This window comes from Spinacia oleracea, chromosome 2 (genome assembly GCF_020520425.1).
Source record: "Spinacia oleracea cultivar Varoflay chromosome 2, BTI_SOV_V1, whole genome shotgun sequence".
Classification (NCBI taxonomy): domain Eukaryota; kingdom Viridiplantae; phylum Streptophyta; class Magnoliopsida; order Caryophyllales; family Amaranthaceae; genus Spinacia; species Spinacia oleracea.
The window spans coordinates 111755857-111774830 of NC_079488.1; the positions used below are offsets into that span (position 1 = coordinate 111755857).

An 18974-nucleotide genomic window follows, 5' to 3' on the forward strand; every position below is an offset into this window, starting at 1 on the left:
TGGTTACTAGTGGTTTGAGAGAAAAATAGCTTTTTGGGGGTGAATTAGAGGTTTGACTTTTAGAAAAAGTTATTTGGAAGTGTTTGGTTATTAATTGTACATGTAGCTTTTTCCAAATTATCTTGTACAACACCATTAATTTGTTGACACATCATCAAATCCACTAAAAAATGAGAATGAAAGACAATAAATATGTCATTTCAACCAATAGAAAAATATGGTGTACGAGATGTCTTGTACACTAGGTGTACATGTAGTATGATCTGAATAATTGCATGTGGGAGTAATTTGATTCTGAAATGGGTTATCGGAAGTGCATGCAATTGCAAAAGAGAGTGAATGAATGAGTGAAATCAATCAGAGTTTCTATTTGAGTTTAAACCTTAAAATATTTACGGAATCGTAGATCGAGTAGTAGGACTCTATTGGGTACTTGGGTTGTTTATATCGGGCTTCGGGTCATATACAGATGAAGAGGCCCAGAGCCCAGAGGTGTAAAGATTGATGTAAAGGCTTAATTATGTACTCCGTATTTGTGTAATTGTGTGTGCTTTACAGTAAGCAAACGTCAGTAAGCAAACGTTACATGCAGAGTTGCAGACTCTTAGACTACCTTAAATACAATACTTCCTCCGTTCCAAAAATATCGCACCATATTTGACTTTACTCCTCTAACCAATACTTTGACTCTTAGTATCTCAAATCGTGTGCAAGTAAAAGTTATAAGAAAAAAATATTAGAAATATATATCGATACGATTCTAACATGATCCCATACGACTAAAATTTTCTTACGTACGAATCACAAAAAATCGTTAAAGTCGTAGTATGAATAGTGTAAACAATAAATTGTACGATATTTTCAGAAAAGAAGAGGTATATGATTTTAATGCTTCCTTATTATTATCTCAACAAGAGGGGATATATGATCTTGTAAGGTCCTTCCACTTGGCTTTACAAAAATTATTATAACGCTTTCGGCGACATGCAAATGTACGTGTAGGGCAAAAGGCTCAGATGGTTGTGTGCCGAGCTGACTCGCCTACATTGGGTCTGAACAAGGCTGGCTCACTTGTTGCATGATAAGCGAAAAATTTCAAGAATGACACAGCTTAAGCCCACGTGCCTGCCTTCATGTCGACTTCATATCTAAGCTTAATTTTACAATATTAACGTGTTTGTTGTGTCGGACTTTATCGTGCTTTTCCAAAAAAAAAAAGTGTGGCACAAGCCCCACCCACGACTTCAATGCTTATGTCAGATCGTGCTTTTTAGTGCCCGTTCTAGGCCGTACTTTCGCATTGGGTCGTGCCTTGTCTCTGTTAGACCTGGGCCATAGCCATGTTTAAGCCCAACTTCTTATTACTACTTTACTAGCTCCAAAGTTCAAATATAGCTCCAAAGTTCAAATATGCACATGCACCATGAATCCCTATTGTTAATTTCGAGGTTAAACATGTACGGTTGATTACAATTTGAGTACAATCAAAAACAAATTAACTCAGCAATCACCACCGAAGAAAAAATATTTATAAAAGATTTTTGAACTTATGGTGATGCTCTAATCAATTAAAAGTTTTGTTATATTCACCTTATGCTTATTGTTTATTATGTAGTACATTGAATCAGATCAGATCAGACCAACAAACCACACCAGTAAAAACAAAAAGCACTCACAGACAGGGACGAAGCCAGACTTGATAGTTGAGGGGGGCCGAGATAACTCCTAATAATTAAAAAAGAAAACTTAATTAGTACTTATTTTTACATTTTTTACTTCAACAAATTTAAGAAACAAAAGATAAACTTCAACTTTTCAGAGAAAACTATAGAGTAAAATAACTTGTGCAAGTTCTGGAAAAAAATTGTATTTTAAAGTTGAACTACTTTTTTCTTTTAATTTTGTACATATTTGATAATGAAATACTTATTCCTTTCCTTAAATATTGTGGCCCTGTTTGGCAATTAGCGGTTAGCGGTTAGCTGTAGCGGATTGGATTAGCAGTTTTGACTAGCTGATTGGATTAGCAGTTTTTATAAAATTGTTTGCTAAATAGTTGTTTACGGTTAGTTGTTTGAGCATGCAAATTACAAAAAAGGACATGACATATTCTATTGTTTAATTTTAAATTACTAATTGTTGAAATGATAATAATATATTTAATCATGTATATATGGTATACTTGTGTGTGTATATACTATCATGAAATAATTAAGCAACATTTTTCAAAAATAATTTGTAAATATATTTGTGCAAATAAATAAGTCAATATTAATATTTTTCTAATATATATCTAATTAATAAAATTGTGAGATCAATTCTTACAGTTTGTAGATTAATTTTGCATTGAAGTTCACTTATGAATTAATCTAATTCACCATTACTATGTTGAGATGATAGTGAGAAAAGACAACTAAAAACACAAAAATGTTTAAAACATTTTTTTTTCTATTTACAATGCTATGAACAACTAATTAACAACATAAAAGAAATTGTAATAAGATTGTCTATTCAAACAAATAAACCAAATGCTTAAGACATACGATGCCGATGTGTAGACCTTTTACCTACCATAAAACTATGAGTAATATCATTTCTGACCATTGTTATCTCATTATTACTCAAACGATATCAAATGTGTTTAATTTAGGAAAGATTGGGGGCAAAATTATAGAGCTTGAACACACTTATTTCATATATCTATTACTACCATTTCTATTTCTACATGAGAAGGTTATTGAAATAATTACTTTAATGCATTATGATCAAACTTTAGTTTAGTAACTAATAATTAACACTTAGGTGTCCACGTAACATATCGGTAATATCCTTACAAATAATTTTTTGTATAAAACGTTGGAAAATTACTTGTGCATATATCAAATCAAATTTTTAAAAATATCGGCACGCATCGCGTGCATATAAGACTAGTTACTATATACTAAAAGTGACACCAGAAATGACACATGTCAATTCCTGGTGCAATTTTTTCTTGACAATTTTTTTTTCTTTTTTTCCTCTTAAGTTACTAAAACTAAAATTGTGTACTACAGGATATCAAAGATAGATTCCAGCGATTTCATAAATGAAAAGGTTGACCATTCTTAATGCATTTAAATTGGTGGTAATCTTATTTTTCCCTTTTTAGTATTAGATTCCTTAAAATGAATATAATTAATAATATTTGACTATAAGTAATTTTCAACGACCTTACATAAATTGGTCATAATTTCAGCGATTGGTCAGAATATATTAAAGCAAGATTTCAACGATTTCATATTTAAATTGGTCATAATTTACTTTTTCTTTTTTTAGTATTAGATTCCTTAAAACTGGTATAATTAATATTATTTGACCATAACTAATATTTCAACGACCTTACATAATTTGGTCACAATTTCAGTAATAGATTTGATAGAGAATTGTGGAACTGCCAAAAAATAAAAAGGAAAAATGATATAGAATAGTAATCTACGGTGCACGATATGAAAATTAGCTATTACGGAAATTATATACATAAATTAAAATCAATATAGTATTATTATTGAGCTTAACATATTAAAATCAACATATTAGTATATCAAATATTTTGGTCAAATTAGCATATCAAGTATATAAAATATGTAATACGTGGTATGACGAAAATTGAGTCATCCGAATTAGATGATTATATAAATTCATTTATAAATTACTCCGTATGTAGTAACTTTAGGGAGCGAAATATTCCAGTCAAATACATTACGAAGTATAAAAAATGTTAAAAAATATTATCTATGCATATACGGGACCTAATCTAGTTAAAAGAGATAAGAGAGAGAATATAGTTAAAAGAGATAAGAGAGAGAATATATAATTTCCTAATTATGTCAGATTTTGTACATGAACATTATATCCCGGGCTTAGAGGCCGTCTTTTAGCAGTGGATCCACTTTTTGGGTTACCATGGGCCAGGCCCCAGATATTTGGGCCACTTTTTTGGGCCCCTGTTTTGGGCCTCATAGATTGTACGAAGTACTTTTAACATCTCTTCGAATTTCTACTCTTCCTCCCTTCTTTCTCCAAACTTTGTCTTCTCTCTCATGATTAGTCAAGTTTCAACTTCCAAGTCGACAACCAGTAAAAGCCGCCTATTTAGAAAAAAAAAGGAAAAAAGAAAAATACAAGTAAAAAAGTGAAGAAATAGAAAGTCCAAGTCAACAATAACACGTGTAAAGATCCCCTTAACAGCTGGAATTATTAGCCAATTCACATTCACATTCACATTCACATTTTGTAACACACCCTTTATTAGTTTATTTTTCACCTTTTATTAATTATTATCTCATTTTGGATTAACATACACTTAATTTCTCTCTCCTCCCTTACCTTTATAAATACAGTTGTTACAACTCTTTACTTTCAGTACACAAAAGTCACAACACATTACACATATATCATAGAGAAAACATAGATAACATATAGAGAGAGAAAGTACAGATCGAGTAACAACAACTTAAGAGAGAGAAAATGGCCGGCGGAGGCTTTGCGGCGCCGGCGAACGGCGCTGTTTTCGAGGCGAAGATAACTCCGATCGTCATCATTTCTTGTATTATGGCTGCCACCGGTGGTCTCATGTTCGGTTATGACGTCGGAATATCAGGTTCGGATTTAGTTTTTACGTCATTAATTTAAATTACATTTTTGTAAATTAATGTTCACACGGATAATGGGTGGTCTGTTTATTTTTATTCAAATGTTTTAAGTTTGATTCATTGATAGTTAGGCGTTAGAAAACTTTGTTTGATCAGTTGGAAGTTGAATCTTAAAGAATCATTTCCTTTTAAAAAAAAATGTTTCTTTCCTTTTTTTAAATATGATTGAAAAGGAAGTGAATAATATATTTCCTACAATTTCATAATTTTTTTATAATACTACGATTTCTTTTCCACATATGGCATTATTTATTTTATAGAATATTGGGATGACGAATAATAACAATATAGTTTCTACTAAGATAAATTTTAAAATAGAGCTCTCATTTCAAAATTTGTTCATAAAAATTGTAACACTTTGACTAATACGTTCGCCAAGATACTATTTTGACCCTAATTATCTCTAATTATCTTTTTCTAAAAAAATCTTAAACTTTAATATTATGAAAGTTTATCACTGAAATCAATTGAAAGATATTTTATTTGATGGCATTTGTTTTTAATAAATTAGTACAAATATATGGTCAACGTTTATGTATGAATAACGCTAAAACTAAATGTATTGTAATTTTTTTTGAAACGGAGGAATTAAAAATAATACTACCACTCCTCTCCACACTTCGCATGTTAAAAAATTTCTAAACTCCATTTTTTCATGGTCAATTGGTAATCTTCTTTATCTCCATCTCGGAATTAATGGAGTAATTATGAAAACATAAGTTTTTTATGGATCAATTTTTAAAAGAGTTTGTCTTAATTCTATGTAATGATGAAAAGTATGAAAACTTTCCAAATGAAAGGGAGTGCTTCCCGTTTAATTGGGGACGACCACCAATAGTTTGAGAAATACTTTTGTAATTTACGGATATATCCTTATTAAGTACGTACTACTTTATAATTGTGGGTTTCTAATGACATCATAGTGGACCCTAGGGGTAATTCGTCCAGGAAAAAATATCCGTCCCATAATACAGTGTCCGTTTGACCTTTTTCACGTAAATTAAAAAACTTGAAAAATAATATGATGAACTATTAATGTTATTGTACTTTAGTGAAAAAATACACAATTTATTTTATTTTTTAAACAAAAAGACAATGATATAAACATTAATGATAAGACCACACTATTTTCTAGGTACAAACATTAAATATTAGACCATATTTTAAGACAGCCAAAATGGAAAACGGGCGCAACATTTTAAAATACCAAAAATGAAAAACAAACACTATATTTTAGGACGGAATGAAAAGCTTTTAAAACTAGGCAAAATATCAAAGAAATAATATATTTGATTTAAGAATTATAAAATCACAAAACAGAATCAGAATCTCATACATGTGACTTGTCTTTTTGTTCTCACCTAACACTTATACTCAACGGTCAAGTGAACACAACAAACTAATTTTACGTCAGAATTTTTTATACTATGAATTGCTTGATCAATTTGAAATTGAATTCTATGATTATATCAAGTATATAGTTATATATTTGTGTTTGTCACAACTGTTATGAGCATCATTATTTGCAAAGACGTGCAATAGTTGTCAAAAAAACTAGTCATTATTTAAATAGTGGGATGACAAATTTGTGTTTTGTAAATTTACATAGTTTCCTTATCGGCGTTATAACTTCTATTCGGAAAAAATGACGTGTATATCATTGAAAGTTACGTGATCATGTATGTTTTAACATTTCTACTGTTGAAAATAATGGTTAATTTTAAATAAGATATATTCTCAATTCAAAAACACATTAATGTCTGGCGTGATATAACCCAAAATTCACGATGGCTAATATGTTTGATGGTAGGAATCACATTATTTAATATTTAAAGATCATCGATTTTATTTAATTTAGTTTATGCGTTAAAAAAAAGGTTTTAGTTAATTTTAATAATGATGGATTTATTTAAATACAAAATGTAATGAATATGGTTGAAATGCAGGAGGTGTAACATCAATGGACCCTTTCCTAAGAAAATTCTTTCCAGTGGTGTTCCGTAAAAAGAATTTACCAGATGCAAACCAAAGTAACTACTGTGAATATGACAACCAAGGGCTTCAATTATTCACATCATCACTATACCTTGCTGCTTTAGTTGCAACGTTTTTCGCCTCATATACCACAAGACAGTTGGGGAGGAGGCTAACTATGTTAATCGCGGGGTTTTTCTTCATCACCGGTGTCGTTCTTAATGCCGCAGCTCAAGATCTTGCTATGCTTATTATTGGCAGGATTTTGCTTGGTTGTGGCGTTGGCTTTGCTAATCAGGTACACCTGCATTTTTAATCTTGCTATTTTATTTTCCAATTATTTTTCCTTCAACAATCAACATAGTGGTGTCCGGTTGGACTCGTATAGGGAAATACAAGTCTAACATATACATAATACGACCTTTTTTTTATTTATTTGTTTTGACTCATGGTGGAAATTTTTGACTTTGATTACTCTTAATTAATTAAAGGTTTTACATGCAAAGATCATTGAAATTGATATTGTTTAGGAGTAGTAAATTTTTGTAAAAGAAAAGTGAACAAAAACTTGAATATTTTCTCTCAAAGCTATAATTGATTAGGAACTAAATGAATCATAGTTATGAAATGCAAATTACATTTGTTGAAAAAAAAATCAACTTCGTCAAATTAAATGAATTGTAGTCAAGAGCATGATTTGGCTTGTGTGAAAGATTAAAAAAAGTCAGCCTTGGGACTTCTAGAGTAGGTGAGGTAGGATAAACTAAGACTAATACACGCATTATAAATTTGAATATGGCTATTGAGATAATTAATATCATAATATAAAGGATACTATATCCTTTAAATTATTGTTGATTATGTAATTATACTTAACATATTAGTGATAGATTTGATTTTATAATATCTTTTAATTATGTACAATATCTTTGTTATTTTAACAATTAAGCTTTCTCGTAACTTTATCATGTTATCATTACATAAAATTTTAAAAACAGAAATAGTAAAAAACTTTCAGAAACAGAGATAATATACGGAGTATGCTTCTTAATTTTCATTCATACTAAAAAAAAAGTAATCAAATATTTTTCACTTCCATTGCAACTTGAAATATTAATGGTACACTATAAAAGAAAGGGGTACTCCGTTTTTACGGAGTAATATAACCATTTTAATTCGGACTTTTAAACACGTATGGTTGATCAATATTAATCTTTGCTAACCTTGAATTAACAAGTCAATATAAGAAGTTGATTGAGAGATCATTCATATAATTCACTTACCAATCACATAAATAATGAACATAACATAAAGTATACCCTCTCATTTTCACTTGAAGCAATCAAATTGGGGTTTGTTTTGGTTGTTCATTAACTTGTCTTTTTCATGTTTTTCCTCCCCACTATTAATGGCCATGGGCCGTTGTTCATCAACTTGTATTTTTCATGTTTTTCATCCCCACTATTAAAATCTCGATTAGTAACTTTGATTTCATATTTTGATAAGAATTTCTCATTTTAAATTGCCCATATGAGTAAAGAAGATCATAGAACGAAAATAATCCTTGAATACAATCAGGTTTATATAAGCTTTTGTTAATTTGTATCAAGTGTACAATAAATTTATTATTAACCGATTTACTTTAACTTTGAACATATTTTAATTAAATTTGCACAATAAAAAATTGTTTTTGATGTGTAAATTAAAGGATTATATTATTATCATGTATTCACATTTTATCATTAAAAAGTAAACGATTTTTATATTATCTCATGCTAATTTTTAATCTTTATGACATCCGCTTTATTTATGAGTTTTTGTCAAGCTTAATTATACTTGGCTAATAGAAGAAGGTGGCCAATAATCATACATGTGATGTACACATTTTTTTTTCTCATATTTTTGGTCTACCTTCTAGAATATAGTTAGTGAGTTGGATTTTATATACTCTTATCCAATCTTTTAATAATCTAGAAGGCCCAAACTCATCCATTTTCTTTGCAACTTCGTCATGCTATTTTAATTTTAATTTTAATTTTAATTAATTACATATGCGTTACTTTATTGGAAGTTTGTGGTCCTCTTTTTGCTAAGATTTATTATGACTTTTATGAACACCTTTTTGTGGGTTCATATGTGAATTTTATTCACAAGTATGTTGATGGGAGTTAACTTTTTTGAATTTCATGATTCTCTCACTTATCCATTATATTAGATTTAATTTTGCCGAGTATTTTCTGTAAAGCTTGAATTTTCTCAATTGTTTAATGACTAGAATACAACTTCTTGTGTTTATAATAAGCACCTACATCACGCTTGTCATTTGCCCACGAGTAATAATCACAATAAAAAAAAGAAAGGTTAGGGAAAACAATTTACATTTTGAATTTTTATGTAAAATAATTTGACACAGGTTAGGAAAAACGATGTACATTTTGATTTTTTATGTAAATAATTTGACAAATCTCTTTCTCGATATTTTAAAGGATGAGTTAAGTTAATCATCTTAAATCGATTGATAATGAATAATTACCCACGACTATTCGTGATTTACTGATTAATGCTAGAGGTGATTAAAATTCGGGTCGGGTTGAATCGGGCTTTAACATAAAAAATCATGCCCGAGCCCATAAATTTGGTTCGAACTTTGTCGGCCAAAATGGGCTTCGGGTCAGGCTCGAATTTTGGTCTAAATATGCATATTTTTATGTTTCTAATCCACATTTTTATCGGTCCGGGCCGGGCCGGGTCGGGCTAGCGGACCGAACCACAGATGGTCAAGTCTAATTAATGCATATAAGTATTACTTATGATATGTGTAATGTGGATTGTAACAAGTTAAAAAATGGATGTTGAAAACAGGCAGTTCCCGTGTTTCTATCAGAAATAGCACCAACTCAAATTCGAGGTGGTCTGAATATATTATTTCAGCTCAACGTCACCATCGGTATTCTTTTTGCCAACCTCGTCAATTATGGCACCGCAAAGTATGTCCTTATTTCCCTCCTTCTTTTACGTTCTATTCTTAATTAAAATATCCCATATTCCCATTGCATGCATGTCTTTTATTTTAAGAAAAATAATCTATACGTTGAATTGAGATGGTTAAACAATCGATTATGATTTGTTTAAGGTGATGCGAAGGCAGTTGATTATTTCAAAGCTTATATTAATATACGGAGTAGTACTTTGTAAATTATATCTAGTACTTTGTAAATTACATCTAGTACGAATCAATATAATACCACAAATTAGTATAGTAAAATAAAATCGAGGTAAATTAATTTTGACACACTATATTTGTGAATAAAGCACATAAAAATGTGTTTTCCCAGTAAATGTGCTAAAATCGTTTTCTAAAAACAAGTGGGTGTTTTTTAAGTTCTCGATTGAGGGCACTAAAACAAATTGTACTTCGTATTACTTAATGAGGAAGATAAAATGACTAACATTATGTTAGATAATGCCGTAACTTTTATGATATTTACTAAGCGGTAGTTAATTTACATGTAACATGCATGTCTAATTTGTTCTTTTGATTTACACACACTAAGCGGTAGTTAATTTACATGTTAATTTACACACACTATTTACATGTCAAACAATTAAGATACTTCGTATAAGATATATTACAGATGTGATTAACATGAGCACGACCCGAATTTTGGCGGATTTGGGCAGACTTTTAGGCTCGTTTTTCGGGCCCGATTCGAAAATTTTTAAAAAATTGACGGGTTTGAAAAACGTAAAAGCTACAATTTTTAGTTACTCCGTATAAATTTGACCCGGCCCGAAATGACCCAGAAGCCCAATGTTATAAGCTTAAAATAGCGGGTTTGGGTATGAAAAAACCAGCCCGAATCTTGACCCGACCCGAGGCTGATTTTAAGCTTCGGCCCGGCCTGCCTTTTGATCAGGTCTAATATATTGCGGAACCAAATGTGACGAGTACTGATAAAAGACATTAATTTGGAGTAATTAAGAACGTAGTGATTAGTTTTATAATAATTTGAAATTGGTGATTGTGTTTATAATTAATGAAGTAATAATATGTACAGAATGCACGGAGAAAATGGATGGAGGGTGTCACTAGGAATAGCTGGTGTACCAGCATGCCTACTGACGTTAGGAGCTCTACTGGTTACTGACACACCAAACAGTCTTATTGAACGAGGGAAGTTGGAAGAAGGCAAAGCTGTACTTAGAAAAATTAGGGGTACAGATAACATTGAGCCAGAGTTCAATGAACTTGTTGAAGCTAGTCGTGTTGCTCAACTTGTTAAGAACCCTTTCAGAAATCTCCTCAAACGAAGAAATCGACCTCAGCTTATTATTTCCATCGCGTTGCAGGTTCGTATTACCATATTTATGTATTACATATTTACAAGTTTACAACAGCTTTATATATTGACAAATTTGTCAAAAATAACATTTTATAACCCATATTTTACGAGAAACAACCTTTTTAAAAAAATTGCGATATAAGGACTTTAATTTTTTTGTTTGGCAAAGAACAACCCAAACCTATTTTCTGGTGTTGACTTTATAATTCCGACCATTGACTTGCCGTTTTAGCTAAGCACACCATTTTCCCTCCAATTTTTCTTCTTAAAAGCAAATTTTCCGGCCGTTGCCGCGAACGATGTGAGAGGTTCGAAAGGACCTTAAAATGAAGGTTTTCCAACAGGCATATTCTAAAACTCCTAAAGTCGTTTATGAACGATCTCCTTTGCATTGAGGTTGAACTCTAACTATTATTTTTTTTAAAAAATATTATTTTTAATTAAAAATGAGTTTATTTGCTTATATATGGGAATTTGGAGGGACCTTGGGTGTGAATAGGAAAAAATAATAACATGTGTCATCATGCCACGCGCGTGGCAAGTCAATGGCTGAAATTTCTCAGTCAACATCTGAAAATAGATTTTGGTTGTTTTTCGTATAAGTTTTTAGTTTAATGTCCTTCTTCACAATTTTTTTTAAAGGCGATTTCTTGCAAATTCGGGTGATAAAAGATTATTTTTTGGCAACTTTGCCTTATATATTATATATTGTAGGTGGTCTTGTTGAATGAAAGACTAACTATATATATCATACAACTTAATTGTGTTAATTACAGGTGTTTCAACAATTTACTGGAATAAACGCAATCATGTTCTACGCCCCTGTATTATTCAACACCTTAGGATTCGGAGGCAATGCATCCTTATACTCAGCCGTTATCACGGGAGCGGTAAACGTCCTTTCCACCATCGTCTCCATTTACTCCGTCGACAAACTAGGAAGACGCATCCTCCTCCTCCAGGCAGGAGTTCAGATGTTCCTATCTCAGGTCATCATCGCCATCATCCTCGGCCTGAAAGTCAAAGACCATTCCAACCACTTAGGCCACGGGTACGCAATATTTGTAGTTATACTCGTGTGTACTTTCGTATCCGCCTTCGCCTGGTCATGGGGCCCACTAGGGTGGCTCATACCATCGGAGACCTTCCCGTTGGAAACCCGGTCAGCCGGTCAGAGTGTGACCGTCTGTACGAACATGCTCTTCACTTTCGTCATTGGGCAAGCCTTCTTATCCATGCTTTGTAAGTTTAAGTTTGGGATTTTCCTCTTCTTTTCTGGGTGGGTTTTGGTTATGTCTCTTTTCGTGGTTTTCTTGCTCCCTGAAACTAAGAATGTTCCTATTGAGGAAATGACGGAGAAGGTTTGGAAAAGACATTGGTTGTGGAAAAGGTTTATGGATAATGATGAGGATTTCGTTGGAGTTGAGGTTAACACCATCAAGGATGTGAACAAGAAGCAGCAAACTAATGGGTCGACTCTTTGATTTAAATTTGGGTGTAATAATACAAATAATGCAATTCAATCTTTGTTAGAAGTACGATTTTTGTACACTTTTTTAGGTGTAACGATATAATTAAAGGGTAAATATGATATTGATGATAAAATGAGGGTATATATACATTTGCTAGTGAAAATTGTGCCCCTTCCTAGTTCCTACTCTTAAAGTTTTAATGGGTTAGGATTTTTTTTATATATATATTGAATGAACAGGCTTCTTTCAGTGACTTTTCACAACTGTTATTGATATGTTACAGCAATTTTACATTAATAGAAATGTTGAATTGAAAGCTTAATATAACTATGTTGTCACTGTAAAAGTAAAGCAATTTCAGATTGTCAAACAATCTGTTGTTGTGAAAACACTAATGAATTAGATTGTCTAATAATCTCTTGTTATGAAAACCATAATGAATCAGATTGTCAAATATTCTCTTGTTATGAAAACGGATAATGAATTGAGAAAACCAATTGCGTCTTGGTGGTCTCGCGCATACATACACGTAAAGATGGTCGTGGGCCGGGCCGGGATTCGGGTTGGGACCACACCAGACCCATATTGTATTGGTCCGGGTTGAACCGGGTCGATAAGTTCAAAACATGGTCCATACCCGGCCCAAGTCCACAGGCTTTCATGTCTAAGGCTAATTTTACTAAATTTAGCGTGCTTTGTCTTGTCATGCCGTGCCTTGTCGTGCTTTTTTCGTGCCCGTACCGAGCCGTGCTTTTTTCGTGCTAACTTCGTGCCCGTACCGAGCCGTGCTTTTTTCGTGCTCGTGTCGGATAGGGTCAGGCTGGGCCGGCCCACAACCATCTTTACATGCACGTCTTTACATGCCCACAACCCTTTGCTAGTTTGCTGCAATAATCTCCATTAGTAGCAGCTCAATGGCTTATACAGATGACAAGACATCTGAATCATGCGATTAGCTAACTTAACAATAAACAACGGTTGTATATAATACGCAGTATATTGTAGTTTAATCTTAGATCAGAACTCGAGTTTCAAAAAATCGCTTAGATCGATCACACGACTAAAAACATAAAGTATAAATATCATTTTGAAACGGAGGTAGTATATCTTTACAAACTTCAAAAACAAAGTTTATTTATACTACGTATTATATATTCCATATATACAAACTTGAAAAATTCTACACATCTAAAATAAAATCTGTCACACCAAAGTTGAACAAGATGAGGTGGTAGGATCATATAAAGCAGGAAGTAAATACTTCCTTTTGTTAACACCATGTGCATTATAACTTCCTCCAGTAGATGCATCTACTAGTAAATTACCAGCATACCCTGGGTAAGCCCCTTTCCCATAAACACCAGGACAAGCTGATGCAGCTTCAAGTGGGGACTCTTTTGGGCCTTGGTAGTACCCATTTCCATACGGGTTTGTGATTGTCCCAGCCAAAAGGCTAGCCAAGTTCATTACCATCCCATCTAGGCCCACATCGTTGTTAGGTGAAACTAATGGTGGGCTTTGTGGGCCGAATATGGGCTGGTAGAAAGGCCAGGAACATTGACCCGGACATTGAGTCTCCGAGTTTCCAACCCATATGTAAGTGAACTTTTTATTGGATGCCGAGCCATGGGTTCCACATCGGCTCATGCAGAATCTCTCAACTGCCACGTCGGATGAAGTCAACACAACGTTAATAATAATTCCGTTGACTTTTTTACCTCCCTTGGATGCCAGCTCAACAAGGTGCTTGTTGGTGAGTGACTTTCCTAGAGTGTGTCTTTCATCTATGAGTTGGTTCCCCAAGGAGAGGGTGGTGATGGTGGTTGTGGCGGCGGTGGTGGTGGGTTTCTTGGGATCGGCGAGGCGGTGGTACTTGCCAATGGAGTTCCACCACGTGGCAACAGATGGTTGGCCATTGCGTTGGGGGGATGACAAGGAGGTGATGAAGTCGGATATTATGGCCCGTTGGGCGGGCTTGAAGTGGCCGTACCAAATGAGGTTGATTGTAATATGGCCTTTAAGAAGAGGACCTTTGTGGTATTGGAAGGTCATCGGCTGAGTCGACTCAGTGAGTTGCCTCGCCGCCATGGAAAAGCCAAGAAAGGAGAGAAATAAGGTAATTAGACATAGAGTTTTGGTGGAGGATGACATTATTGATTAATACTGTAGATTGGTTTCAAAGAATGAAATTTACACTAAATGATGTGGTAATGTGGTATATATAGAAGAGTGGTATATATAGAAGAGTGAAGCCAAGTATAGAATAGGAAAGTGGTAGGAAGTGGTAGAGAAGTGAAGATAGATGTAACGTAATAGTAAGACCAACTAGTGACAAAGCTAATATAAAATTACAAAAGTATGAAGTAGTATATATCTACAATATCCGAGTGTTATTAATTTTGATTAGACCTAATTATTGAGCAGGATGGGTTAGAGTCAGTATAGGAAAAAAAATTAAGTCGCATAATAAAAGGGTCATTTTAAGCGGCTTAATTAATAAAGGACGGGTCAGAGTAGGTCATATGTTAATAGCAAACTATAGGTCCATAAACGAAGAAGGAAAAATGGAAGAAGAATTAGTTGTATGCGAATACAATTGAATATGAAGCCCTAAACATTTTTTTTTTTTATCTCATAACTATGTACTCCGTAGTATTTTAGTTTTTTAAATTATAGTGTTATAAGTTTGAAATTACATTGATCGTGTCCAATAAAAACTCTACCCAGTAAAAGCTTTATAAACCTGATTCAAATCTTCTGCTCATTGAACTACCCTGTCCAACAATAGAGTCTATTACGATGATTACGGTTTGGAGTTAATTAATAAAATAAATAAAATAAAATAAAATAAAATAAAAGGGTGTTGATATTGGCTGGTGGGAAGAATCTGTGATATTCTGTAGTAGATCGATCGGATAAGAATAATGAGATCAGAAGAAAGGGGCAGCAAGCCTAGAATAAGTCAAAATCAAGGTGCGCGATAATATGTTTGCTGTCAAGAATCAAGATAAGTTTTTGCATGCTACTACCAAAAGGCTTTGTACGTACTGTGATTATCTGTTATACACTTGTTAATTTACTGTGATGACTGTTTGTTTGGCAATGAATTTTATGGAATAGGACTATAAGAAGCCATAAGAATAAGTGGTCGTTTGATTGAATATAGAAAGAAACTAATGATTTTTTAAAAATTAGTTTTTATTTTGAATTTCAATTCCTCCTTAAAAATACGAGTAATCTGTAATTGTTTATTCTAGTGGAGATCTCATGTGTTTTTAGATGGGCACGACTTCACATTTTAACATGTCATGCTTTATTTCTTAGACTTGTTATTTCAATATTTTTATTTACTCCACTAATTACACGAATATCTCTATACTTTCTTCCTTATTGGGTGTTACCAATACTTTTATTGTTTTTTATTTTCGAGCATACACTTTTCATACTTCTATAAATTATGATTGTTTTTTTCTAATTTGCTTTTTCCCACCCAACCATCCCACATCCATTTTATAATCATTTATTTTTATAATGACTGTTTTTCTTACACATGCATGCATTTTCTTAATACTCGTATGTAGCTGGGGGAGTATCTAACTATCTAATAAGAATACAAATGGACAATATCATGCCTCTTGTAGACCTGATCAAATGGCGGGCCGGGCCGAGCGAATAAAAATCTGCCCATTATGTCGGGCCGGGCCAAGCTCCGGGCCAATTTTTTGTGCCCGAACCCCGCTATTTCAGGCCAAAATTAGCGGGCTTCTCGCGCCATTTTCGGACCGGGTCAAATTTATAACTAAAATTGTTGTTTTACGTTGTCCAAAGCCTGTACTTTTTTTAAAAGTTCGGGGCGGGCTTGAAAGCGGGCCGAAATATGCTGCCCAAAACCCGCAAATTTTCGGGTCGGGCTAGCGGGCCGGGCCCATGACGATCAGCTCTAGCCTCTTGTAAGCTACTAGTACAATTATTTCCCAAAATATAAACTAGTAATGTATGTCAAAAATATTAAATAATTTAGGCTTATCTAATTAGAAGTTTCAATTATTTATACACATTAAATAAAATAAATGATTAAGAGCCTATCCATTGAATTGATCCCCAAAACCTAACTATATACTAGTTGGAGAATCATATCTAATTAATGAAGCATTGACTATATATGGATAATGAACCTTCCCTTTGCATCCATATTCCCCCACGAACGGAACTCCAATAATCCAAAGAATTCCACGTGCATGCACAATGTCAAGCTTGTTGTGCCACCGGGATTAATTGATGTTCCTTTCAAAGATAACATCAACAAAATTATACTTCTAATTGTATTTTGTGTACCACTTTTAAGGAGCACTCTTTACATTTTCTTAGGAACTAACGTGCAACTAAAGAATTGAAGCTTCAACACTTTGCAATAACAAAGGCACAACTTAGATTCTATGCTTCTTCCGTTCAATTCACCGGATTTTGTCATACATTCACTCACCATCATGTATATATTCAGTGACGTATGCAGGATTTTCTTACAAAGTACGGAGTATATATAATCTTAAACTACGTATACCAATAACGTCGCACCCATGCAAGTATGATTTTTGTGATTAGATTGCATACAACTCATCCGATTGATTTTAAGAAAATAAAATAAAAGATAAATTCATACTAGCAACATACATAGTAGTACGTATATATGGTACGTCATTTGAGTATTTGACAATGTGTATAGGAATATAGGATTAGGGTCAAGTTAATAGATTTTTTATTGGACAGGGTAAACTCATACCCTTAAAATGCATAGGATTAGAGTCAGGTTAATAGGTTTTTTTATTGTGCAGGTTAAAATTATTGAACTTATATACAACACAATAATTTTCAAAATTAATTAAAATAGTTATGAATAAAAAAAATGTGTATAGTTTCGTAATCACTTCTATTTGCATACGCTTCTTTTTTCCATTTTTCCTTGCTCGTATATTGAACCGTCCACTACCGATCCGCTATTGATTCACGGCTCACTTAGACCCACCCATTATTTACCCACTAAGAATGAGCCTTTCATTACCCTACTCGCTTTTGATCCACACCGACCTTGACCTAACCCGCCAAATAACCTGACTCGTTTTGAGCTACTCCAACCCATTATTGACCCGCCCAATAACCTGACCCCTTAAAAATGACCCTTTTGTTACCCGCCAACACAATACTCCGTACTTAGTAGGATGATTGCTTTTTAAAGGTTGGATCTCTACACTTTAGAACTAAACCCGGACAAATGAAGATTAACACCATGGTAATTAACTCTTAATTGGAATTAACCATTAAACTAGAGTTGATCTTCATAGACCCGGCCCGCTGGCCCGATTCGAAAATTAGCATAATTTGGACAGCCTACCTCGATCTGGTTTTTGGGCCCGTTCCGGCCTAACTTTTTAAAAAATTTGCAGGCTTTGGGCAACGCAAAACAACATATTTAGTTATACATTTGGTCCGGCCCGAAAAGCCCGCTACTTTTGGCCCGAAATAGCGGGTTTTGGGCACACACAATTGGCCCAAACCTTAGCCCGACCCGACGCAATGGACACTTTTTTATTTTCTCGGCCCGACCCGCCTTTTGATCAGGTCTACATTAAACCAAGGGAGTCTTCTTCGACCGTACGACATTCAAATTTTGACGGCTATAGTGAAGTAGATCGAGGTTCCATGCAGTCGACATGGCTATTTAGGTCCTATACATTACAAAAGGGACGGCTGAACCACTTGTTGAAATGCTCTGTATACTGTCAAGTGGTGATAATCCATAAAGATATTTGAGGCCCATGGAAGATATTAGTGTTTACTTCTTAACTAATTCAAACTAGTTTGGTAGACTTACCCAATTTAGTGTGTTGTTTGTTGATACTCTCCATCAAATTATCAAAACAAAGCAAGATATTATTGATTTGAATTCTTTATAGAATTGTTGATTAATTGTATGGTATTCGAACATAAATTGGGTTGGACTTTTATTATGTTGAGTTTCAATTGATGAACATAAGGTTCATTAGGTTGCTATGGACTCTTTGTTAGAGTATTTGTTTGGTTGACATAAAAATGAAAAAAAAAAAAAAAAAAAAACTTCAGACAATTTATAGAAATTTGTTATAGAATTTTGATTCCAAAGAAATACAAATTCTTATAGGAACCTATTTTCAATGACAACCGAACTAATACTCCGTATTTGTTATAGACCTCGTGAGTCATGATATAATCACTAAAGTTAAAATTTGACCATGTTTGGCCATTAGAGTTAGCATTTAGTTGTTTACTATTAGCATTAGCAATTAACTGATTACCTTTTTGTTAGTAAGTTTGGCTAGTTGTTTGTATAAATGTGGTTGGTAACATATAGAGGTTTGCTAATTAATACTGTAGCGGTTAGCTACTCTGTATTTTATTGTGTAAAATAACATTTATGAACATTTTCATGCTCGTTTTTCGGGTCCAATCTGACCCGATTT

At 33.3% G+C, this 18974-nt stretch overlaps 2 protein-coding genes across 2 annotated transcripts; one reads left to right on the top strand and one right to left on the bottom strand.

Annotated features, from left to right (window-relative positions):
- The first annotated feature begins 4353 nt into the window (after window positions 1–4353).
- Window positions 4354–12733, top strand: LOC110805837 (sugar transport protein MST4). Its single transcript, XM_022011481.2, has 5 exons — window positions 4354–4639; window positions 6638–6963; window positions 9528–9652; window positions 10724–11015; window positions 11785–12733. The coding sequence occupies exons 1-5, from the start codon at window positions 4507–4509 to the stop codon at window positions 12490–12492; spliced, it is 1584 nt and encodes a 527-aa protein (XP_021867173.1). The 5' UTR covers window positions 4354–4506; the 3' UTR covers window positions 12493–12733.
- Window positions 12734–13541: 808 nt separating this feature from the next.
- Window positions 13542–14747, bottom strand: LOC110775755 (protein EXORDIUM-like). The gene has a single exon (XM_021980624.2). It carries the CDS (start codon window positions 14629–14631, stop codon window positions 13684–13686), a length of 948 nt encoding a protein of 315 aa, XP_021836316.1. The 5' UTR covers window positions 14632–14747; the 3' UTR covers window positions 13542–13683.
- Between the last annotated feature and the right edge of the window lie 4227 nt (window positions 14748–18974).

What these genes read in the sequence shown, in the direction of transcription:
- LOC110805837 (XM_022011481.2), top strand. Translation starts at nt 4,507, where the DNA reads ATGGCCGGCGGAGGCTTTGCGGCGCCGGCGAACGGCGCTGTTTTCGAG. An exon ending in GTCAATTATGGCACCGCAAA is followed by an intron (nt 9,653 to 10,723) that starts GTATGTCCTTAT and finishes TAATATGTACAG; the next exon opens with AATGCACGGAGAAAATGGAT. An exon ending in TTATTTCCATCGCGTTGCAG is followed by an intron (nt 11,016 to 11,784) that starts GTTCGTATTACC and finishes TGTTAATTACAG; the next exon opens with GTGTTTCAACAATTTACTGG.
- LOC110775755 (XM_021980624.2), bottom strand. Translation starts at nt 14,631, where the DNA reads ATGTCATCCTCCACCAAAACTCTATGTCTAATTACCTTATTTCTCTCC.